Below are 25,308 nucleotides of genomic sequence, written 5' to 3'. Positions count from 1 at the left end.
TATCCCTGGGTCCATCTCATCCACACTATATGGTGCAAAGATGTCTTCAACCTTTCAGCCAGCTCAGCTGCTGCTGTGGGGGATTTCTAAGATGTATCTGATCAGCACAGAGATCCTCTTTCAAGGGATGTCCCAACTTCCAAACGTAAGCCTGGTTGCTTCATGTCAGACTGAAGGCTCTCTGGCTCAGCATACCACTTCTGCCATGGGCTAGTAGCTGTGCTGAAGGACAGAAATGGGCCAGATTTCTTGCAATTAGCAGTTTGGGATCTTCCCAAGCTTAACCCTCCCCAGTTTGAAAACCAACATTAAGCCATGGCATGTTCTACCAGCCTCACTGCCTGCAGTCTTCACTTGGCTTTTCTCTGTTCATTCCGTCACCCCTTGCACTGGCATGGTGTGATGGGCTGATGGATCTCCACCAACCTCCTGTACCACAGAGGACAGTGAATTTGCAGTGGGGAAGGACTACTCTGCATGCAGCACTTGTTAGCCTGAATGAGAAGTTCCAGAAACTTACTCATGATGAATTCTACAGAATCAGGAAATAGAGTAATTTTGTGTGTCTCACAGCAGTATCCCAGAACCTGCAGATGTATTGCCAGGGGTTCCCTGGAGAGGGCAGCTTCTAATGGTCTTTGTCTGGAGCTGCCATTTGCACAGCTTGTTTCTAGGCCCTTATTTCAGAGAGGCATTTCAGAGGGAATCTTCATTTCCAGCAGTGCTCTGAGTCATGTGGTAACCAATGAGAAGCTGTTGAAAAGTCTTGTACTCCAGCCAAGGGGCTGTCACATTCTCTCAAATCTCTGAAACTGAGGCGGACGTTTGTCATTGGTGTTAAAACCAAACTACAAAATTTGATGTCAAAATTACAGAGTCTCTTTGGTTCACAAGCTAAGAAACAAAATAGATAAGTGAAACAGCAATATTTTTTTTTAATTGATGAAGTAGAAGAAACATTAAAAATGGGGTCATCTGAGACTTCACTCCAGTGTACTCATACTTAGCATGAATTTCTGTATCTGGAGGTAGCACATGTAGTACAGCTCACCAAAGGGTCGATAGAGCATCCATTCACATGACAGATCCGTTATCTGTTCCTTACACATCTGATCCATGTGTTTCTGCACAAGAAGACAATTTATTTGGGAATTTAGCTGTCAACTGTACTAGTTAACTCTTTCTTTCCTTTTTGTTGGGCACCTCTCGCTGTTTCTCCTGGCAGCGTGGGCACATGCAGCTCAGTAACCTTGGAGCTTGGCACCCAAGCAGGGCTTGAATCCACATGCCTGAGGCATGTGAACCTCCAGTGTGGATTTAGCGCGAGGAGCTAACAAAATCTTAATTTCTCTTGGCCTAGGTTGTTTAGGGCTTTTCTTAGTATTAGTAGTTGTGGCTTTTTTACTTTGTATGATGGCAGGTTCATTATTAGCCACTTCCTACCCCTTTCCCCATGTGTGGAGCTGCACTGGTGAGCCAGGGGTGTCAGTCCAGCCAACATGATCCAGCTCGTGCTGCTGGGAAGTAACACCTACCCCAAACATGTGCCAGTAATAGAAATAGGGTATACTTCTACTGTGTGTGAAAGACCTGTTTCCCCACTCGTGAAAGCAGCATTGTATTTTAGATTTTAACTGGAATTTGAAAATCGAATGAAAACTTGATTTTCTGGGTGTTAGACTGCTTCAAAGCCAGGTTTATATTTGAGTGAGGCTTGTATGCTTAAGTTTTCAATGATGCATTTGTATTTCAGAGGTAATTCTGATTTGGTTTTGTGATAAGAAGTAACCCTTAGCTATATAAAGATATTTTACCTTTAGAGCTGATAATATTGTAGCTCAGTCCCATTGCTGTGGACGCTGTTTTTGAGCTGCCTGTTATTTACACTTCTGGGTTGATTAACATTAAAAAAAAAAAAAGTTGGTGGGATGGTGGGGTTTGGATTTGTTTTCTAAAATATTAGAATAATTGTAAAGGAAAATATCTGCAACATTAGGACAATTTAATGGGTTTTTTTTCTCCATGTTCATTGCAGCTGGGGCTCAGCCATCTATATTGTATGGGTAGTTGCTTCCCTATAAGGCTGTAACTTGTTCTTGAAAAAATATTGCACCATTTGGGGATGCATTATGTGAAAGTGCATCATCTAGTTCTCCCCTATTAGTGGTGCAGTCACTTATAATGAACTAGATACTGCTGCTGGCTGCAGTCTTGTAAGGGTGAGCTCATCTCTGACCCTGATTCTTTCCTTCAGACAGAAATGTTCCAATTCAAACATGTTCAGAAACGTTTTTTTAACTAAACAACTGCTGTGTGGAGTCAGACAGAATAATGACCATGCTAATTCATGTCACTTAAGGGGGGGAGGGGGAATCCTGATTAATCTTTGGAGGAAAAAGGTAAGGGTTTTGTTGTGTTTTTTTTTTTTTTTAATGCTGTGGCCTTAAGGAAATGAAAAAATACGGTTATAGCTGCAAGGCTTGACCAGCCATCTCTCTCTAGATGAAAATGTCTCTACTTTAGGACGACTGTGTTAATTTTGTATTGATTATGAAGATACATTTTTTTCAGCTTCATGGTAATATGGCCTTTGTACATATATTTTTTAGTAGTTTGGGGTAGATGGGGAAGAAGCAATCATAGCATATTTAACTCCTAATGACTGTTTTTTCTTAAAATAGCTTCGAAGCTGAATTCCTGATGTTTCTTCCCACACTGGCATTGCTGGTGGAGTTACTAGGCTTTGGGATGATATGGGAGTCTTGAGCTGCTTTGTGTTTAAATTCCCACCAAAAGATGAGTTACTCGAGGGTTTTCAAAGGAATACCTAGAAGTTTTACTTCCTCTAAATAACATCACCAAAAAACCACTCTATTTTGCAAAGATTCTTAAATGCATCTGAAGAGAGCAGTGTTTGTTCTCCAAAAGTGTATTCAGAATGGTTTTCCTAAAATGGAATACCTCTGGTTGAGATGGATGCTTTACAAACAATTTTTGTGTGCAACCACGTGTACTCATGAGTTTCAACAGGAGTCAGAAGGAAAGGCTTGTTGAGAGGTATCTGTTCAAGTGTGGAGCACTGAGTTTGGGATAAACAGAAGATCAACTGAGTGCAAAAATACCGAAATGTGGCTTTTTTTCTTCAGTGAGCATTTATTGTCTTTCAGAATGTACTGCTTCTGGTGAAACTAAATGGCAATAAAGAGCAACTGAGTGCTGTGAATTGGTCCACTGAATAATTGAAAATAGTTTAAAATGGCATAATTGGCTTAAAGTTGCTGTATCAACGCATCTAATCCCTCAGAGGTTCCCTGGGGCTTTATACTGATGGATTGAGGAGGTTTTTTTCAGTGTGGTCACTGCTGCTGTTTGTCATCCGTTTGGTGGAGATTGCTCACCTTTGTAATGTTACTATGTGTGACTTCTGCTTTTCTTATTGCCTTTCTGTTCCCAGATACTCAAGTCAAGAAAAACATTAATTGTTCTTTGCGCTAACTTCCAAGTCAATTGAAAAAGCACTTGGTGTGTGTAGAGCTGGGGGAGCTCTGGCTCTACAGAATGATTTCAACCTGATCTTTCTAGATATAGTTACATGTATCTTAGAGCTAGGAATAGGTAACTCATTAATTGGTATTGGTGTGGGATCCAGTATCATGTTTTCATTTGTATTAATGATTTGGAGGAGTCATTAGGAAGTTGTTGTATCCTCCTGAGCACTTAAAGACTAGAAATAAAGCTAGAAAAGAAGCTGCAGTTACCCTGACCAGTTCCTGACTCATTGCCCAAGGGAAATTACTTGCAGTGAAAAATCTTGATTCTTAATAATGTTTCAAAGGATGGTGAGGAGATAGCTCATGAAATCAGAGAGACCTGGAAAGGCAGCAGAGCACTTGGGGAAAATCCAGAAATGCTTTTCCCTTGTAAAGACAGGCGTTGTGCCATATTAAAAGCAAATGATCCTTTAAATGATTTTGATAACCACTGCAGGAGGAATATTGCATTCGTTTTGAGGCATCTTAATTAAGGAGGCAGTGGGGAAATTTAGAGAAGCTGTAGTTGAGAATAGTTAAAACTAGGGGGCAGAATAAATGGGGGGTGAGGAAAGGCTAAGTTTAGCTAGGCTAACCAGTATCTGCTGCTCTTATGCAAGTACAAGAGGAGGAAGAGAAATGGAGGTTGTACAGGCTGATGTAACCATGAGTAATGGGGCAGGGTGGGTAATGGGGGGTCAGCTGCTTTCAGGATGATTCTTCCCCAGTAAATCCTGGTCAGAAACCTTATGCCCAAGAGAAGAGGCAGAAATGATCTCGCTGGGGACCAATAAATTCAGACTGCCCGGAGATCAGGGACATACATCTTAATGAACATTTCTTCCTGAGCAGGAGTGGAATGAGCTAATTGTCTTCGGTGCCCTCTGGTTTCCCTGGCTCAGATTCATGTTTGTTGGATTTAAGTGTCATTACAAGTAATTGGAGTTAGATATGCAGATCAGAGGAAGAAATGGGCTGTGTCACTTATTAGCTAAAGGAATGAAGTAATTGAATTTGCCAATTTAAAGCCATTTTCCTTCCCTGTCCTTAGAAAATACTGACCCTGCAGATTTTTGGTGCTGAACTGTTCATTTTAATTTTGCAAGTGATGTTCTCCTCTGGGGCTTTGATAAACTGCTCCTGAAAATATGTATTTAGAGAAGGGAAAGGAAGGAAACTACCTTGGTGAGGGGCGAGTTAAGTATATTGCTTTCTCTGTTTACCCTCTGTCTGTGCGAATGGGACTTGGTATTATATATTTCCTTAAAGAAAAGGGGGGAAAAAAATTCCAAACACCAATTTTTTACAAGGAGTCACAAATTTTCCAGTCTCAGAATATACATCATTTTACCCTGACAGAGAAAATGGGGGAAGAAAGATGAGAGGTGTAAATTGTTCTTTTTCTATCATCTTGTAGCTGGGTTAGAGTTCTGTATATTTCTCCTTTTCCTTATAGAGGAAACAACTCTCTCCATGCAGCACTAGATCTGGGGGCTAATGAGAAGAAATTGTGTCCAGGCTTTCACTCAGTACGTGCAATTAAACTGAATAAAATCGGATATGTTAGTTAAACATTAAGAGGGTAGTTGGAAGGTGCTTAATATTGTTGCTCTTCAAGGAAATGGGGACTTAATCACTGGAAATGATGGATGGATACGGAGGAGGCTTTTTGTATAAATCCCTTTAAGTAGATTGCATCGTTGGAGAGATTATGAAGTTGGTGTTGGGGACAGCCAGTCCCCCTGCTTATAGCTCAGCTCATGCTGAATGAATGAGGGGTGGGGAGCAAATGTCTCCTCATCCCACCAGGCAGGACGGAGAAGCTGGGTGGAGGCATGGCTTCTGCTGCAGGGTTGGGGATGGAAGGGAAGGTAACAGCCACGTGCTGCTGCTGATCGCCATGGTTAGGAGAGACATCGCTTATGTATGTGGTGTTTGGAATTTAAACCCCGAATAATTGGCACGAGGAAATTGGAAATCCAGAGATGCTAACGGCAGGACTGTGTGTGCTGTATATATCAAGCGGCTAGTGACAGGCCGTTCCTGCCATTGAGCTTAATGTCGTTATACATCTGTTTAAGGCACAAAGTGATTGGAAAAAGTGATCTCATTAACATGTTTGCTGAATCTTTTAGTGATAAAGTGCTACAGTTTATGATAGCAAGAGGAAGACACAATGTAAAAGTCTCCTGGCCTTAAATTGAAGCTCTAATGTACAAAATCCAGTTAATGAATTAATTCCATACTAATTTCTTTTTGTCCGAGTGATTCCTCTCTGTGTCCCCCCTCTCACCCCTATCCGGGAGATGCCTCAACACAGAAGGGTGGTTGCAGAAACTCATTACTCATTATCTATTAAATATTAAAAGTTGATTGCAGTAGATGAGGTTAAAAGGGGATGTGCCTCACCAGTGATGTACATCCTGCTGCCAGATTTGGGTGGGGAAGAGCCATCTTAAAAACAAAAAAAGGGGCAGAGTTTTAATATATTTAAGATGACAACCTAAGCACTAGTTATAGCCTAGAGGATTCCCTAGAAATCCCAGCAAACATCAGAATTCCTGTAGGTGGTATGTATTTGAAAGTAGCAAGTAGCGGAGCAAGATAAATTCTCATATATTAACTTAATTTGGAAAAAAATTGTGGCACTACGTTATAGCTTTAAATGGTGATGGGTTACAGAGCCCAAAATGGAAACGTATAGAAATTCTTTGGGATGCAGGGGAAAGAGCGTGGTTTTGCTGTGATGAGTGGCTGTGAAGCAATGCTTTTGCACAGCTCTGCCTAAATAAACCATGACAACGTAGACTAAATGCAGTGAAAAATAAGGTACCACGCTGTCTCGGGTATGCCTCAGCTGGTGAGCTCCAGCTTGTGTGTTATCTCAATGTCATAACTGGGCTGAGACAGAGTGGGTAATGATTTGTTTAAATGTGTACAGTGAGACAAGAGCTGAGCCTGCAAGAGAATTAACCCAAAGTCCAGGTCTGCTCCTCACCCACCAGCTGCGTCACAAAGCATGGGGAGTGCTCTGCAGAGTCAGAGGAACATCCTCTGGCCAAATTGGTGTTATACTGTGTGGAACAGACCTGAGCTCTTGCTACAGTGTCACTTTCTGTTGCTTGTCATTAGAAATACCAGATGGTGTCTTGCTTTCCTGTTTTTTCCACCCGTAAATGGAAAAATTTTGTTCAAGAAACATTTCCTCCTCCCAACCTCCTTGTCGAGACCTTTGATAAAAGGAGCACAATAAAGCTCATAGCTAGAGGTTCCAGAGAGCTGCATTTTCTTATTAAAATCTCAAGAATTATGGAAAAGAGCTTTTGGATAAAGTAATTCTGAACTTGTGCCTTTTTTCATTGAGCTTTTGTATCTTTGTTAATGACTATTTGTTTTTTATTGTGTTCTTTTTATATAGCTCCCCAGAGGAATTTTGAAATTGCCTTTAAGATGTTTGATCTGAATGGTGATGGCGAGGTGGACATGGAGGAGTTTGAGCAGGCAAGTCGACTTCTTAAGGCTGTGGCATCTTAGTCATAACACTGTAGAGGAGCGCTGTGCTTATTATGGCTTGTATTTGTGGTTAGTACTGGTTTACATCTTTTCCTTCTATGCTCTGCTGTGCTGCCCCAGTGTCTGCTTATTTCAAGACATCATTTTTCATTGAACCAAGTCAACTGTACGTATAAACTCTGATGTCCTGTGACTTTGTGACTGAGGTATCTTTACAAAATGTCACCCTCAAAGTAGATAAAGAAATTTCTTTACAATACTGATGTCTTAGGATTTTGATCCTACTTTCTTCCAACAGCTTTTAATGTGTTCCTTAATTGTGTTCAGAGAATAACCTGTGCCTGTGCAAGCCTGCTTCAAAGAAGAATTTAGCCACTTCTTTCAACATAATCTAAAAACATGTTTATTGAGAACATATTTTCGTTAGATTCTTTCCCCAGCTTCTTACAAGGTTTCATCAGCAGGGAGTTAGATGCAGGCTTTTTAATGAGCTTAGTCTGCATGTCTGATACTGGTGAGGTCCTCCCATAAGATATAGTTTGTGATTGTGATAGTGAGAATAGCTTGAAGACTTGAGCTGTCAGTGGGGAAAAGGTCTGACCTCCCTAGGAAGAATATGTGGTTTTCTTCCCTGTGTAGGAAACAACCTTAAGGCTTTGAAAACTCATAAACATCCTGAAGTTGCTGTGTATTAGCAAAGCTCCATGTGTGTGCTGCTTGTGAAAGGAAAAATAAATGTGTTTGCAAACAGGGGAACTGGCCAGTTGGATGGGGAGTCATCATCTCTGTTATCAGAGAACAAGGTAGAGGAGACATACCACTAATCTACCTAATATTTGTGTGCACCTGACACTTCTGTGACCCTGTGTCCCTCAGGGCTGTATGTTTAATGGGCAAGTGGAAGCTGCTGCTTCTGGGCAAAGGAAATGAGACTGCTTAAAAAATAACCTGCCTACACAGTGTTTTTATGCTGGAGGACATGCATGTTTGGAGAAGGTGAAAAGCTATGTACTGATACCTGAGAACAAAGCAGCCAGGAATAATCTAGTTACAAATTCTTATTCATCAGTTGATTGAATGACTAGTTAACTTCAGAAGAGTCTCTACAAGGTCATGCTTGGGGCACTTGCTATAAATGGGAAGAACTAGTGGCAAAGCATGTCTGTTAAATTAATTCCCCCCCCTTTCTAATCTTTTGCTGTCATCCTTCTTAAATTATTACCTGTGGGTATGATGTTGTTGTTATGAGTTTGTTCCAGAGCTGTGTAATATCTCTGGTTAACAGTATGTTTTTAGATGCAAACGTTGGTCTATGAGGGGAATGAAGTATGTTTATCTCCAAGGTAATATCCCTTCGTGTGACAGCTTGTAATGTAAACCCAGGAGTTTGTTCATTTTCCTTTGAGTGCAAATTTGAGTACATAGCCATGTCCAGGTTACTGTGCTGTTTGGCACTGCCTCCCTTTGAGCTACTGATCTGTACTGATTGATACAGCTATGAAAAATTCCGAGTTGCCTATTTTCACAAGTAAAAAATACTCTTCTTCCTTCTATTTGCATAGTGCACAAATATAGCACTCCACTGCAGCTATCTGATAATATTTAACAATTAAAAAGGTGGTGTACAGGAGTTACTAATGTTCCAGACTGAAATTAATTATGGAGATAAATGAGTTTAAGAAAAGCGGAGAATGGTTCACTGCCTAATAGAACTGTGGTGACGCCAAAGTACTAACGTAAATATCGTGTTTGGCTTTATTAGCCGTGTAAAGTAAGAAAGAATCTTTTCTTGGGGATGAATGTTTTGGAAGCGCTGTGAAGACGAAGGTACAAAATTAAATTATTTCAAATCATCCAGTAGGCAAAGGGAAGTTATATGTGCATTAAGTCATATAAAAACCCTTAGGAAGGGGAACATATTTTTGTTAAACCTGTTACATGCGTCACTGCCTCTATATAAAGGAATAAAATTCCTGGTTAGCATCAGAATATTTTGGTGAAGACTGATCTTCCAAAGCTTTCGAGTCAGAGGATGAAGGAGCTGTTTTGGAAAGTGAGAAGAAGCTGACAATATCTTCACAGTTATCACTGTGGCTGATTTGCTGCGCTTCCCAAACAGAATTAAAGCAAACACATAGCTTCAGCATGAGGCACATATATAAAACATTATACACATATATAGCACACAGAATATGTGGTAAATACTCTTTTTTGCTTGTTATGGAAGTGCCTCAGTAAGAGCACAAAGGATTGGCAGGGTTTGCAGATCTGTCCCGTAAGCGTCTTGCCTGGCAGGGGCAGCTGGAACTGGCCCTTCCAGTGGGTTATGCTGCTGGAGGTGGCATCAGTTTAAAAGAGCCACATCGTTTTGGGGAGAATGGGAAGAAAAAGAAGGGCAAGAAAAGGGTTCTCACAGAAGCAGCGTACCATCCCCGCTGGCTCTGAGCACGTGGGAATGAATTTCATACTCCTTTTTCACACGGCTGTGTTGCAGACAGCCAACAGCAAGTCTTTTGTTCTCATCAATGTCTGAAAAACCATAAGAGTATTCATCAAGAAGGAAAATTACTTGCACTAATTTAGCTAATATGCAAGTTAGAGTCTTTAACTACCTAATCAGAAAATACTTCATTTCTTCAGGCCTCACTGAAGAGACTCAGGTGGGGTTTTTTTCAGGTGGTGCATATGGTTAGTGCATAGTGCTGAAGAGTTTGGTGCCTGCATCGTTATCATCTTCACCTTTTCATCTTTCAGCATGAAAATTGTTCGTTTACTCTTATATTTTTAATTTAAAAGTTAGACAAGTAGTAGTAAAATTGCAGGCAGTGTTACTTGTGATTTCAAACCATTAACTCTTTTAATTGATTTTTTTAAATTTTTTTTTTTTTTCCTTATCTGGTGCAAAAGATGAAATGGATCACAAACACTTGGGCTGAAGTATGTACAAAAGACAATGAAGCATCTCTGTGCTTTACATCCTTGCACAATCAGTGAGCTCTGGGGTAGGACAGCACTAGTTGGGCTGGAAGACAGCTTCCTGCAGTGGCTGCCTGCCTTTCTGGGTATTAGAAGGACTACCTGAAATAGGGAGCAGCCAAATTATTTTGGCTCCAATGCCCACAGAAGGATTTTCAGACTGTCCAAAGCTCGTTATAGATGGGGAGAGAAAAAGAGGGGCGTAGGATGCTGTATAAATAACACCCGGGAGAAGATGCTATCAAACAGTCTGCAGTGTGGTAAACACTTGCTTCTGCAGAAACAGGAGCAATTTTCCAAGCTGGTCATAAACTGCATTGCTTCAGACAGTTTATAAATATTTGTCTCAAAAATGTGCATGCAGAGCTAGCAGTTAAAGTGGAGCACAAAGCAAACTAAGGAGATGCTATTTACAGTGCTAAAATCCTTCCTCACATCACAGTGCATATTTAAAAAGGAAAAAAAAAAAGCCCCAAACCTTTTTTTGTATTTTTTTCCTCTGACACTACTTGATTGTCCTTGTAGTAGAAGAATAGCCTGTAGTCTGTGGTTCAGAGGCAGCATTTCAAGCGAGGTGAGCCCGGCAGCGTGATGTGGTGTTCTCCCTTTGGGGTTGTTCCAGCGCTCGCTTTCTTGTTAGGAAAATAAATGAACACCCCATATATGATGATAACAAGGTTCTGGCATCCTTTTGACAGCTGGAGCTCTTGGCAGCTGTTTTCCTTCCTCGCTTCCAACTTTTGTCAGCAGGAGGAAGGGTAAAGGCAAAGCAGCAGTGTTTGCTGGAGTTTGGGGAAGCCTGTGCTCTCGAGGCTCAGTGCCGGGCAGCATGTCGGGTGACTGCTTTTCCCCTCCTTTCTCACACTTGTTGTCCTTAATACGAATCCTCTGCCTTGTTGGAAGAGATCAGCTCTTCAACAGAGAATAATCCTGGCTTCTCATATCACTGCAATAGTCATTCAGATGGGCAAGTGCTGGGAAGAGGTAGTGGGATCCTTGGGGATGGAGAGAGGAGGCAAGTGTGCATTTGGCTTGGCTGCTCCCTTAAATTAACAAAAGACCCTTAAAATAACCAACTGTTGGAGTTTTCAGGCTGTTGCATCCTTCAGGTTCAACCTCTTGCCATATGGTAGAGGGTAGGGAAAGTTGTCCTGCTTGTCTTTGCCCTGTCCCATAGCATCCAGTGCAGTTGAGCGGTGCCTTTGAGAAGGTACAGGGTGCTGCTGAGAGCTCAGGGGAGGATGCTGTTTGCTGCGTGGTTTGTTAACATTTGTGCTTTCACACTTGGATGTCTTCCTGCAATTATTCCACAGTCTGCTGATAACAGATAGTTTCTCATTACTTGTTATTCTGCTGGTGCTGCTGCTGAGGTTGTATTTGGGCTGTGGGACTTTAGGAGAGCCCTTTGCTATGGGTGGCTCAGCTTGCCATACTGCCCCAGGGACAGAGGAGCTTCCAGCCACAGCAGAGAGAGCAGGCAGCAAGGAGAGGGTGCCCTTGGGTGGAAAAAACCCTGGGTTTGTGCACAAGGGGAAAGGGAACGCGATGTGAGCTAACTAGGGTTGGTGTGAGCTAACAAAGGTGTGCAGTAAAGTAGGAGTGGAAGCTCCAAAACGTGTGCAGGCTTTTTTCTTCTCCACTGTTTCTTCAGCTTTCTCTCTTGTGACTTTGCTGGCAGAAATCTGCTCTCTGCTGACCAGACATAGGATCAGCGCTAGAATACTTATCTGCAAGCTGGGGGAAATGTTTCTTAAAACTCATTTTAAGCATTTCACAGTCATCTTCCTTTCAAGGGGACTGTGAAAAACCAAAGCCTAAGTTCAGCAAAATTTTTGAATTTTCATGTCTCCTAAAAATTATTTCAGGAAAAAAAAATATTATGACATGGCTGAGCATTGCAGTACTTTGTATTGATACTTGACTGGTCCAAGTCCCAGTGCTGGTTTTGATGCTAACATCCTCCCTCTTGTTTTTAGGTCCAGAGCATCATTCGTTCCCAAACCAGCATGGGCATGCGCCACAGAGACCGGTCTACAACGGGCAACACTCTGAAAACTGGCTTCAACTCTGCGCTGACAACGTACTTCTTTGGGGCGGATCTGAAGGGGAAGCTGACCATCTCCCACTTCCTCGACTTCCAGCGCAAACTGCAGCACGATATTCTGAAGCTTGAGGTTTGGGGTTTTTTATGTCTGGGAGAGGGCAGCACAGCATGGACTGTGCTGCATGAAGTGGTTTCTGGAGGAAGAGTGTGGGAAGGGTTCAGAGGGAATTATTACAGCTGTGGCTCATAGCACTCAAAGATCAAACCTGCTGTTAAATTTCTGATGAGCGTTTTGGTGCCTGTGACAATCTCCAGGAACATCTCCAGCTTTTGCTGGTAACTGCTCCTGTGCAGTTGTAGCAGCAGCCAGCTTGTCCCAGGTGCGTGTCCCTCCACGTGCTGCTTGCCTTGCTGTTGCCTTGGCACTGCCCATGGAGATATTTGAGATGCTTCAGAAAAAAAAACGGTAGAGGTTGTGAGTGGTCTATTGCTACCTTAGTGGGAAAGGTTTGTCTCCATCCGAATGAGTGAGCCGTGCCCTGAAGGATCAGGGATTATAACATTCCCCAAACACTTCATCTCTGCTTTTGTCCCCACCTTGTTTACTTGACTATTCTGAATATTTCTGCTTTATAAGTGTTCAAGCCTTGTTGGAGTCCTGCTATGACCTCCATGATTCACTCCTGGATTGACGTGCTCTATAAGAAATGTTGTCCATCTCTTCCAAGTTTTTTATCTTTCAGTCGATTCAAAGGTCTCCTTTTTTTCTTTGCATTACCATGAGTTAACAGCTCGCAATCTCCTGCTCCTAGTCACGTAGCCTGAATGTAAGTATCAAGCTTCAAAATTCTGTTCATTTGAATAAAGTGAATACAAGAACATTAACAGAGGACTCCTGGTCTGTGTCTCAGCTCCCAGGTTAGAAACATTGTTAGAAACAATGCCCTTCTCTGCATCAGGCTCAAAGGTTCAACCTGGCTTGACCAAAGCCAGGCTTTTATTTGCATCCAAAGTGAGGGTTGGTGCACAAGAAGATTCCCTCACCTGTTGAGACAACAGTATTCGGAGTTCGCTACTGCTTCAGTCTGATGTATGAATGTCCACGTGCTCGGGTTGTGTGATCCAGCTAATGAACTGCATTTTATTAAGTTCCTATTAAGTCAGTTGTTGCGAACTTAACCTGAATTTATTCCTTTTTATTTGGAGTTTTATGAATCTAAGTAAGAAACTGACCCAAGGACTAATTTTTTTTATGAAGGTAATTGTCCATTTCACTGACTTCCTTTCACTGGTCATTAAAGCGGGTGGTGTGGCCCTGCATTTGCAGGGGGAATAGGCTGATTGAAGACAATGTTCTTTGTGAACTGGAAAGTGTCGATTCCTCAGTGCTGCTGCAAATTGAAACAAATTAAACGCTTTTTAAAGGTTAAGGAACATAAGATGAAACTTGAATGCAAAGCAAAGAGAAGTAGAGATTATTCTATCCCCGTCTGCTGTCCTGCTCTGGTTTTCCACTGCCACGTTCGCTCCAGGGGCAGGCAGCGGGGAGGCACTGGAGTATTTCTGACCCTCCTTTGGAGTCCTGTGCTGCCTCCATGGGTCCCCACTTATCTCAGTAAGAAGCATTGGTTTTTTTCTGTTTCACAGTACTTGGTCTTCTCTTCCTCCTGCAGCAGTTTAGTATTAATTTAATTTTTAGTTACTTCAGTTTTGTGTGTTCCTGGTGAGAGTTGCCTTTCTAACAAGTTAGTTATTAATTGGGGACAGTACAAGATATTTATGTCTTGGTTAGTTAATTAATATCATAAACACATCGTTAATGAATTAGTGACAGCACCCTTGAGCACAGTATCATTCTGTGCTTAGCATTATTGATACTCATTTTAATTGAAAATTTGACCTATGCAGTGATAATAGTTCTGTTCTGCCAAACTTATTTTTCTCTCTGAGTTTATGATACTTAGGTCCCCGACTTTTCGTAATTCTCATTGATTTTGGCAATAAAGGCTAATTTCTCTTCTCAACGTTACATAACGTGGCCTCTCTCCTCCTGTGCTTTCATCTCTTTTGATGTGATATCCCACCTTCTCTCCTTGCTTCACATTTGATGTGTTTGTTCCCAGTGAAGTGGCTCTTCACGCAAGTATCTAGTGGGTTTGCATTGCTACTTTTCCAGGGAGTGCTCTAATGAACGCAGCCACTTCAAAAATGTGGTAATTCAGAGAAGAGATGTCCCTCAGGTATTTAACTTGACCCATACAAATAGAAAGGAGGTGAGAAGTGGAGCTAGGAAATACTGCACTACAGAGCATCAGGTGACTCATGTAGCTGATTTTTAACGACTTCCCTTGGTTTATTTATCTATTTTGGTAAGGAGCCTGTGAGCACAGTGGTCCTTTATCAACCTCATGCTCGACTGCCCATGCAGACCATCTCTGGATCCTTCCCGTGGCGTTGCTAGTGTTACTGGTGGACAAGGAGGAGCAGAAAAGAGCTGGTGGCAGATCTGCCAGGGGCTCAGCTGAGCTTTTGTACCTTCTCTGCTCATCCTTTGTGGCTTAGCTAAATGAGTACATGGTCTGAAGCTGGGATGTTACTTTGAAAAGCAGGTTTTGTTCATGTTCAGTGTCTGAACTCCAGAAAAGGCTTTGGGGAAATGCGCTGTGAGCAGGTCTGCAGAGTATCTCCTGAGACTTATGCAGCCCCCAAGTGACACGGTGTCTCTGGTCTCAAAGTTCTTATATGCTTGTTCTCTCTTTTCCAAAAGGTCTACTTTAAGACCTTTTTTAAACCTGTTTTCTTTTTGGCTCACTGTGAAGGTGGAAGAGTAGTTTCTGGCCAGATCAGAACACACTTTCTTCTTGGTGATTTTGGTTCATTTTTTTTCTTACCGAATATTCATGCGTATTTCTTATAAAGGTTGAGCAGAAACTTTCCCTGAAGAATTACATCAGACAAAGCCTTGAACATTTCAATGTTCAATGGCTGAAGTGCTGACAGCATGTTTAACTGTGGCCTGGTGTTTTCTTCTTCCTTTCTGCTTATTTTTTTGATGAAAGTACTTTTTCCATCATTTTATGGGAACTCAGCAATCAGCTCAGATGCCGGAAGGGAAGGATGAGAAAAGTAATCCCAGATAGAGGGAGAGGAGAAGTTTTTAACAGTTTATTACAATTTTTTGTGGTTTGGCTACTTTGAGGAAGCTGTGTCCTCCTTGTTGTGTTGCGGAGTGACTGGCTTTAGCTAAAGCTGAGCCATGGGAAGCAACCCACCATATGGGGCAGGCTCCTGGCAAAGTCCTCAACCTTTTTTTGCTGCATTCATACTGCCTTGCATTAGTGCCTATGGAAGACTTAATTTAATCATGTTGCTTAGTGTGACAAATGGTGACAGGTTTGTCTGGACAGGCCGAGCAGCTATAATGTGACCTGTTTAGGACAGGCAGTGTTTGGCTCAAATGATGCTTTTTTGTCTTTGAGTGAAAGTACTCTGTGAGCTAGGAAGATGGATAGGACTTGACATCATCATTTATGCTATTTCTACTTGTTAGTGTCTGTCCTAGATATCCCCATGTCCTTGGCAGACCAAGAGGAGTCCCAGCCAGCCCATAGGTCTCTTCCAGCCTTATTTTTCCTATGATTCTGTAAGTGCATGTAGGAAAGATATGTTAAGCCCTTTATTCTCCACATCTGTGTCACCTCTGAAGGGCAACCCAGAACCTGCTTATCGCAGTGATTTCATCTCCATACTTAGTCATCTTGTATTTCCCCAGGCTTCTTTCTGCCAGCAGTGGGATATGTGCCTGTGGTGTAAGACCTTAATAAAGTTGGGGTTTTTTCCAAAATTGCCTGCAGTGAGATTTCTATAGTGTGTTGTTTCCCTGACAGTTACTTAGTGGAGGGCATTGCTTCTCAGCTGAATAGGTGGAGCAGGTACTAATCCAGCCCTACACCTTGTAGGTGTGGGGCTGTCTTGGCAGCAAGAGATGTTACAGCTGGAGAGGCAGGATTGTGCTGTGTGGCTTCGAGCAGCTCCACATCTCAGTCTGGTGTGATCTGGGGTCTACGCTTCGAGGTGATGGGATGCAGCTTCCCATGGAGGAGCTTGCCAGATAGGTTGAAGGGTCAGATCCTTGTGCAGATGCATATCTTTATGCTTAAACATGAGGATCTTTGCAGATTGTTGTTCGCCAAAGGATCGAGGCTGCCCCAGTAGCAGTCCCTCCCAAGCAAATGGTCTTCCAGGTGCTGGAGCAGAGAGAAGTAAAATGAGATCCTGTGAGAATATGGCAAAGGTACCACAAGTCATTGCTGCCATCTGGAAAAATCATTGATTTCATGTGTCTGTTGTGTGACAGGTGATGTGAGGGTCACTTCTTTACTCTGGAAACTCCTGTTTTCATGACCAGTGCCGATATGATTACTTCTCGGTTTGGTTTCTGCGAAGAAGGGGTGATGGATGCACTTCTGTCAGCACATATCTTGTTAGAAAGTCCTAGATCTGTTTGAATCTCAACCCTGTTCTAACAAATTTTCTGGTTTCAGAAGGCATTTCTAATGCTTCGCAATCAGGTTTTAGGGTAATAATTTGAATCCTCAAGTGCCTTTCTGTTCTCAGTCCTCGTGCTGGGGTAGTTGGTATCTGAGTAACCCTGTACCAAGTATTAAAAACTACTGTATCATTACCAGTTACTCGAGTTTTGGGGTTCTGCCTTGTTTTTGTATGTGTTTGCAGACTGTTACAGGTTTTCAGTGATTTGTTAGCAAAGGCAACAAAGTTTGCAGTAATGAGTCATGTGTCTTTGTATCTGCTACTGTGGTTTAGGTGAAAGAAAAGAGTAACTTAAATTGTTTTGACTGGCCTGAAAAATGAGGTCTGGCAGAAGTTAAGGACTGGCAAAAGTCCTTAAGCTGTGTAAAGAATGGCTCAAAACTCAGACTTTTTGGAGGTCAGTTTGCTATCAAACTAACACAAGACAATTTTTATTTGAAGTCATATGGCAGTCTCTGTTAGGTGTGTTGTCCTCTGACTGCTGATCAGCTTCACTGCTGGCCTGGCCACTGTGGAAAAATGATGGGGGGTGTAATGTTTTCCCTTTTTTCTTATGAATTCCTCCTTCTCTGTGTCCTGTGATGGATTTTCTATACTTACATGGTTTTGTCAGTTCTATATCCTCGATATCTACATATCCTCCTTAGTCCCCTACTTGCTTTCTCTTCCTTCATGTGGTCCTTACACATAAAAAGCCAAACCAGCACTTGCGAAGGTGTCTCTTTAATGGGACAGTTAATGGCAGATACAAAAATTGCTTGTGTTCTTTGTTAGTGATTTCCTGACCTGGTTGCAGCACTTACCTGAGGTGTCTGTCACTGCAGCATCTGATATGCAAATGCACTAAGGAATGGTTTGAGTCACCTGGGATGCGCCCGTGAGGCTGCAGTATGAGGCAGGAAGAGATATGCTTTGAAACTGTGCAGTATGCCACGGGGCTGATCGTTATACACAGAAATAAGGCGCACCTCACGGGTCCTCTGTTTATCCCAGAGGATGAGTAATTCAGTGGGAAGGTGCAGCAGTGGAAGGGCCCAGGCTCGGTACTGCACGGTTTGAGAGCTCCAGTCCTGGGGAGCACAAGCCCTGTAGCTGGGTTGTGAGTGGTGGGAGGGAGACAGTCTGAGCCCTGGGGGTGGTGAAGGACAAGCAGCGGATGCTGAGAGGGAATAGGTAAAGCACAGAATTTAGAGCAGGGAGAGGAATATTAACATGCTAAAAAAAACAATTAAAAAGCAGCTACTTTTTAGGGAACCGAAGAAAACCCCCAAGCAGCTTGGCTTTTATGTTTGTGTCTTGGTGTGTTGCCTGGGAGCTGCTTCTTTGCTAAGATGACAGACCAAGGGTGTGCTGATAGACTGCCTGTGCAGCTGCAGGATGAGTGCGACGAAGCCAAGAGACATGGGACACAGTGGTGGAGGATCAGATCTGTTTACTGCGGGAAGACCTCCTGCAGTGATCCTCTGCTACCCAGTTGTCCCTTTGTGCTATTACACAGCATGTTCAGCCTGAACCTCTTTCTCTTGGCCAATCCCAACTGGCAAAGGCACATTGGGAATGAAGGGGTCAGTGGATGGGATGTCTTGGAGGTCGTACCTCTCTCTATCCAAGGCTGAGAGCACACACTCTGGGTTTGTGTCACTGTTGTCATCCCCTGACTCTAGCTTCAGGGTGGGTTGATAGCTGATAGCCTTTAAACAACAGCTCTGGAAGGAAAGAGGAACTTGACATCGAGATTATTTCCCCCCACAAGTCCTTACTAGGGTCAGGGATGGACAAAGCCATGATGGGTTTAGTGCCAAGGAGAGAGGAGTTGTCAGGCTTATTTCTGCAGATCTGTATACTCACTCTTCTGTGTGTAATGTGTTAAAGTTTTAGGGAATAGAAATAAGTCTGCTGACCATGACTTTGTGATGAACAGATATGAAGGTGTGGTGGGTGACAGAATTTTGTGATATCCCTGGTGAAAAATGGAATCATCTGACCATTGTGAATAGTTTCATGTCAGGGAACTCCGTAGTTAAGGAGTCACAGTCCAGCATATACATATGTAGGATGAGAATTTCTAGGCAGGCAGTTGAAAGGATTTGGACATATCATCATGTTTTTGATGGCATTCAAAGCTTCTGGCAGCCTGATTTTGTCTTGGTGTATGAATGGAAAGGGCCACGTGAAGGTTTAAGGTTGACTGTACCATTTCAGAGTTTGGGGAGAAGCTGGCATTCATTTTTTTTTCCCCAATGTCAACCAAAGACTTGATAAGAATTCAGAGTGGGATGTTAGTATAGAAAAAAAATCTGGAGAGTAGGAATAAGTTATGAGGCCGTGGCATGTGCAGCTTAAAGGAAAGACAGAAGGGAGATATAACTGTCTCAGCAAACATGAGGAGTCACTATAAAGAAGACTGAAGTAAGTAATTTTCATCAATCAGTAACGGCAGCGCAGGTAATAAAAGACCTAAATGTGCACCAGGGAAAGCTTAAATACAAGACAGGTTGAATTTCAGTCCATTTTTTCCTTAAGAAGAGAGAGTGCTGATGGGTGGATAGGTGGTTCACTGTCACAGTTGAGGTACCAAAAGTTGTGCTTCATGCATCTATCAGAAGATGCTTTTCCTAACTAATTCTTCCCCAGTACAGGCTGCAAAAGCAGGTGAGGAAATAGTTGGTGCCAGAGAAATCAAACTCTTCCAGTGCCTCACTCTGAAAGGTGGAGGAGGAGTCAGGCATCACCTGTGGGGTGGTTTGGGGGGGGGCTCAGGAGTCAGCTGTGGAGTGCTTGGTGAGCTGTCCTGGGGCTGCTAACTGGTGTGCTTCGAGGAGTGATGGGCACACTGGCCCCTGGACTTTGCTTGAGTCAACTTCATACTGAGCACGGGAAGGCTGTGTCTGGCTGTTGGATGTTCCTGTTGGATTGAAATCAAGTAAAAGCACTCAGGCAGCCACTTCTTAAATTGTGTCTTAGCTGTACTTGGGCCCACTCCATGAGCAGTGACAAATGAGCAGTTGCAGCTCTATGGCTTGCAGCAACCCGCTGAGTTTAAGGGCAGTGATGTAGAGCAGGTACCCAGCATCAAGCTGAGAACGTCCTGTGGTCAGCAGATCGAAGTAGTCAGTGGTCCAGCAGCCTGGCAGTGAAGCTGCCATGGCTGTGACAGTACACATGCATTGAGGTGCTGCAGCTACTTGTGAGCATTGCTGGGACACAGCTTGAACACACAGGAGCAGCTTTGCCATCTTGTTTGGGAAAGATGCTTCATGGACTGATTAAAGCATCCATTACCTGGTGACAGAACACCTGTTACGGTCTGTGCTGCTCCTTTGCTTGTATTTCAACCAGGTGACTTATATGTGCCTGATGCAGCAGCTCTGCAGGGGAAGCTGTTTGAGGATTTTATTGGAATTTCTGTTTATTGTATCATTAGTAGCAGTAGAGGTTTTTTCTCTGTAACAACAGGCTCCTTTGGTTTATGAAGTGTATGTAAATCCACCCCCAAGCTCCCACAGTGCAGCACGTTGAGCCCTTCGCTCACGCAGGCAGCAGAGCCTTTCATAGGACCCCTGCAGATAAAACCCCCAAGAGTGGTATTTTGATTAATTACGTGCTATGAGAGTGTATGAGGAGGTTTGTATTGCCGAGTCCGTAAAGTAGAAGGGATCAGCTAATTGGCATAGATGTTTTTGTTCACGTGCATGCAGTTCAGCTAACCAAGAGCCAGGTAGTCCCAAAAGTTGATGGGCAAGAGGCTGGGGAGGTCTGTGTGACTGTATCGAGACTGTTAGCAGGGTGACTGATGCACCTGGGCACGTTAGCCCCGTGCAGAGGGAGGCTCCAGACCGATGCCAGCTCCTACCCACCAGGCTCAGGATTTGTTGCTGGGTTTTGTGCTCCTAGCGATGTGGGAAGGGCAGGCACCCTCTCGGAAGCTTCTGCAGCTTTGTTTTGTTATTGTGGAGCCGTTGCTGAGGCATTTGCAGTGTCCTGGTTAGCTCACAAACATCAAAGCAGACATTAAGGCCTGAGTTTTCCATCCTCCCATGGACCCTCAAGTACAGTGACTGCAGGAGCGTGGGCAATGTGTTTTATTAATCACAGAAAAAGCTGAAACGTTTATCACCCAACGGGCTTGCTGTGCTTCCTTGGGTGAGAATGTCAGCCAGCTTCTTAAGCAACACCCAAAATAAATAGAGTCCTGCAGGATAACAACATGCCAAATTCACTGGTCAGGAAGTTTTCAGTGAGCAATTCTTGCAGCAGATACCTGACTTCTGCCTTGTCCTTCTACTATTTGAGCAAACACTTTAGTCCTCTTGCTCTTTTACCCCTTTCAGGCTCCAGATACAGAACTGTTCTGCACTTCCATCCGTTGCTGTGTGTGCCTCAGCTCCTGACTGTTTCTGTTGCATTAAGGACATGGGAGCAGGATGCCAGCATTCCCTTTTCCCTGCTAGGCTTAATCAAACTGCTGCAAACTTATTTTTCTTGGCAAATTAAGTGCCAAGGTCAAGCAGCAACACCATAAATTCTAACGGGCAGCAAGAGTGCTGTATTTCTTAATAAAATTGTGCATATCAGTTCCATGGAGATTTTTATTTGTGTCTTTCAGAGCTTGTGGCTCCACCATCCCATGGGTATCCCTGTGGGGAGGCTGGGAACTTGTACTGCTTCTGAACTTGGTTCTTTTCTCATTCAGTGAGTGTGTAGGATGAAAAAGCTGCTCTGTTCCTCCCACCAAGGCACCAGGAGCATTATCGGGGCAGAAATGGCAGTAATGGAGCCAGGTCTGGAGAGCAGCAGTGGGAGGTGGGTGCTCACCTCTTCCTCCTCTCCATCCCAGCAGTTAGGAGACTACTTTCCTTTAATTTCTCAGATGTGTCCTTCCTTTTCCAATTAGTATTACTGACACTTCTCCTTTACATTTCCTTCCTTTTATTTCTCCACCACATGAAATTTCAGAATGCAGATCTTTTCAGAGCTGGCAAAAGAAATTATTTTGATTCATGAGGATGAATTTCAGGTACGGCCATCTTTACATAACCTTTTTTAATTGCTCATTAAAGTGTAACAAGTTGCCGGTGATGGGAATTAATTTTTTCCCCTTGCAGGCAGCAGTCGTGTGCCAAGGTCAATGAAGCTTCAAAAGCATCTATCAAACACCTGGTCTGCTGGGACTGAGCTGCTGCTGACAGATGTGCATTTTTTAACCTGACTGCTACATATTCACTTAAGCTGCTCTCAGAGAGCAGAGGGAAAGTGCGAACAGAGAAAGTGTTCAGAAGATTGAATTTTTCCTGTGTGAAAATAGCTCCTTTTTCTTTCTTTATGTTAATAAAAAAAAAAAAAAAGAGAAGCAATCTACTGCTGGTAGCACTGGGAGCACTTTCCCTGACCTGATCTAGCTGCATGACCCATGCTTGGGTCCAGGGAATCGGGTAGGGGAGGGAGTTAATGGGCAATTAAATAGTTGGGATGCTCTGGCTAGTTTTAGGAGGCTCAGAAGTGGTTTCCAAACGTGAGGACTTTGCAGTGCTGCCTGCCTGTCGCTGGTGGAGCAGGGACCGCCATCAGCAGCAGGCAGGGTGCCAGCTCAGCACAGCCAGTGTTGCAGCACGCTGGGGCAGGAGTTGCTGCAGCGCTGCAGGCAGGGAGCCTCTCAGCCTACTCCAGGCATCGGAGTGGGGTCATGGTGGTCACAGTTTGCTGCTCTGGATTATCCAGCTCTGGACCGACTTTCCTGAGCAGCCCGGGTGTGCGCTGCCCAGCATTGCAGGGTGATGCTCAGAACAGCCTGCGCACAATACTTCAGGCTGAGTTTGGCATTTCCTCCTCCCCATCCTTCCTGTTTGCATTTCTCCCGCTGTTGGTAGCTCTGATAATCTTTAGAGCTGTTTCTTCAACTGCTTTTTGCCAAGTAATGTAATTGGGCTTTGTTGGTCCCATCCAGTGGCTCTTTGCAGGCTGCCAGCGCAGGATGTCAGGCTGTATCTGGAGCAGGCTGGACTTCGCCTTGCAAAAACCAGTGGTTTAGATCCATACACACTGGAACCTTTCAGTGTAATTAACCCCCAAAATTTTTTTTTGAGAATTTTGATCTTTCCAAATAAAAAGCATTTGGAAACTTTTGCCTTCCTTTCTCTTCTGGTAGTAATTTGGTGCCTGTGCCAACACTACAGCTTACTCCCAAACACATAAATTTTTTTTGGATGGAGGAGGTTGCTGGGATTTGGGAAGATGTATGGTGTTTTCCCTTTTTTTTTTTTTTCCTCTTTCTTCCTCTGTCATAGCTGTATATGTGACTTGACAAGAGATCCTGGCAGCCTGCTTCTTCAGAATAGTAAACAGAGCCAGTGCTGCAGTAGTTTGCAGATAAATAATGTATTACAGCCTGTCAAATAAAGCTTTGAGCAAATACCACTTTAAAGGGACGTATATTGTGAGCCTGAATATTACCCTACAAATCATTATTTCCTAGACCCTTATTACGCACACCGCAGCTCTCGGAACAGGTCACCTTTTTCAACTACCCTTAAACCTGACAGAATTAGTATTAGCGATATTTCTCCTATTAATGTTTGTTTAAGCAGCATAAATAAGATCAAAAATCATCCCTCAACACTTTTCTCTCCATCCAAAAGTCCTTGTAAATTTTTTTTTGTCATCTCAAGTGGAAATAAGTGGCACTCACATGTCTATTTTTTTAGATGTTTGCTTTGAGATTTTAGGGAGTACGTAGTTTGATTGTTTTTCAGGAGCAGCCTTCCTAGAAATTTAAGAGCCTGTTAAAATGTAGCTAGGTATTATGCTTATGTAAGTGCTTTAAGAAAATAGAAATTATATTGCCAGGTTGCCTGAAGTTCAGGAATATCTACATCAAATTTACAGAAGATAGAGCGAGAAGTATTTCCAAAAAATAAAACTAGTAAGTTGAAGATGCTGATTCTTGCACAGCAAGAGTACTATGCTTTGTGGTATTTAATATCCCTTTTAAAACTGATGTGACAGTGTTTCATGCTCTTTCCCGGTGTTTATAGACTAGCAAGGCAGTAACTCTCAGATGAATCCATGCACTGGTAGGTGTGAGCATTGAAAAAACAGTGCGGAGTATTGCTTCATCCATACGGCTCAGCACTTGGTATTCCTTTTGTGGGGTAAGTCAGGGAATATAGATTCAAGTCCCAAAGCACAGATTTCCCCATCCCGTCGCGCTGCAGCTGCCGGCAGGGTTGCACCGTAGAGGTAATCGACAAACAGCATGGGAAGTGCCACTGCTTTTTCTTTTGGCGTTGCTTTAGGAGAAGTTCGAGCTGTGTTGTCATCCTGCTGCATGGTGTTACGGCTGGGTGTTTCCCGCTCATGTTGGTGGGCTTCGAGGCTCTTGCTGATTTTTGGTTTTATCTTAAATGCTGTTTGAACCTCTGCTGAGTGCAGCCGCGGGAAGGGTGTGATGGTTATTTTAACAGTCGTCTTCAGCAAACAAAGCAAGCAAAACAAAATAAGCTCCCGTTCATTGTACAGACCAAAAATGCAATGCCAGGTTAGGAAGGAGAAAAAAATTCTGCTTTCCAAGTGTGAGGTTTTCACATCCCTTTGTGATTGTACAGCGGTGCTAAGCTCTCTCTGAGGGTTTTGGTGCCCTTGCATCCGTCCCCAGGCAGTTTCAGAACTGTTGTTGCTCTCTTGGGCATAATTCAGTCTGGTGGCAGCAATGACAATACACTGCTCCCTGGTTTTTAAGCTGTTTTTTATACTTGTAATCTCTGATTAGACAGGGTTTCAGGACTGGGTTTTAGCTAGAGATTTCCCATATTAATGCTGTTGGTTATGACAAATTTTATGAGGAAGGGGGAGAGTCATCTGGAATGAGAAGTCTTCCCCTGAGGAATGTTTGGTACTTAAGCTTGACCTTTCTCTTAAAGAGGGATGTCCTGTGGGCAAGTTAAAATTTTATGTTCTGTTTTCTTTCTGAAGCACCGCTGTGTCTCAGCCGAGGGCATGTGTCCTGCCACACCAAGCCTGGACTGGAAGGGGCAATACAGCCCTTACCCATGACGTGTGGTGTGCCAGGGCTGCAGGTCTGTGCTCACAGCGACACCATGCTGTTCTTACCCTAAAACTTCAGTTTCAATGGCATATCCTGGTTTCCCCATTGTTTCTTAGACTGGAAAAGTCTACATTTACGAGGTGGATGGTCTGAGCCCGCGGTGGTATTTACAATGCCCCATCTCCACAGTTAAGGAGGACACATGAAGTCCTCCTGCCCATGCCAGATGGCTCCTCAGCCATCGGAGCTGCTTCATTTCCCAGCAATGAGCCTTGCAGCTGGTGGTGGCAGAAGGGGAGATGAAAGGAAACCAGTATCTGTTTAAGAAGTTCCAGCAGTTTTTTTTGAATAAAGATGTTTCTCGTGATGGTGTCTCTGAATTGGTTCAGGCTGGATGCTGCTCAGAAGCTGGGATCTGATTTCTCACAGAAGAAGGTGGATAGTGTTTAGTGGGGAAAAAACAGTGCAGTCTGGAAGCAGGGGGATTAGGGGTCTGTCATTTAATGGGGATCCTTGCATTGTCTTTCTATAAAGTTACGTAATTATATGCATTTGGGATTTTTGGATTATGTGAATTATGGATGCAGAAGCAGAGAAGATTTGTTTATTTGCTTTCTGCTCTCCTCATGTGATGAAGCCTTTCCTCCATGCAC

At 43.3% G+C, this 25,308-nt stretch overlaps 1 protein-coding gene across 5 annotated transcripts in view; it reads left to right on the top strand.

The window, feature by feature from the left end:
- MICU1 (mitochondrial calcium uptake 1) overlaps positions 1-25,308 on the top strand; it is a 109,450-nt gene that overhangs the window by 62,109 nt on the left and 22,033 nt on the right. For all 5 annotated transcript variants that reach the window (XM_026851942.1, XM_026851940.1, XM_026851937.1 and 2 more), the window contains 2 exons: positions 6,949-7,031; positions 11,996-12,193. In XM_026851942.1, the coding sequence (XP_026707743.1) occupies positions 6,949-7,031; positions 11,996-12,193 (281 nt within the window). The remainder of the gene's footprint in view (positions 1-6,948; positions 7,032-11,995; positions 12,194-25,308) is intronic.

Source organism: Athene cunicularia, assembly GCF_003259725.1.
Source record: "Athene cunicularia isolate RWA chromosome 6 unlocalized genomic scaffold, athCun1 chr6_part2, whole genome shotgun sequence".
Lineage (NCBI taxonomy): Eukaryota > Metazoa > Chordata > Aves > Strigiformes > Strigidae > Athene > Athene cunicularia.
Note: the sequence above shows the minus strand (reverse complement) of the source record. Positions and strands in the feature narration are given on the sequence as shown.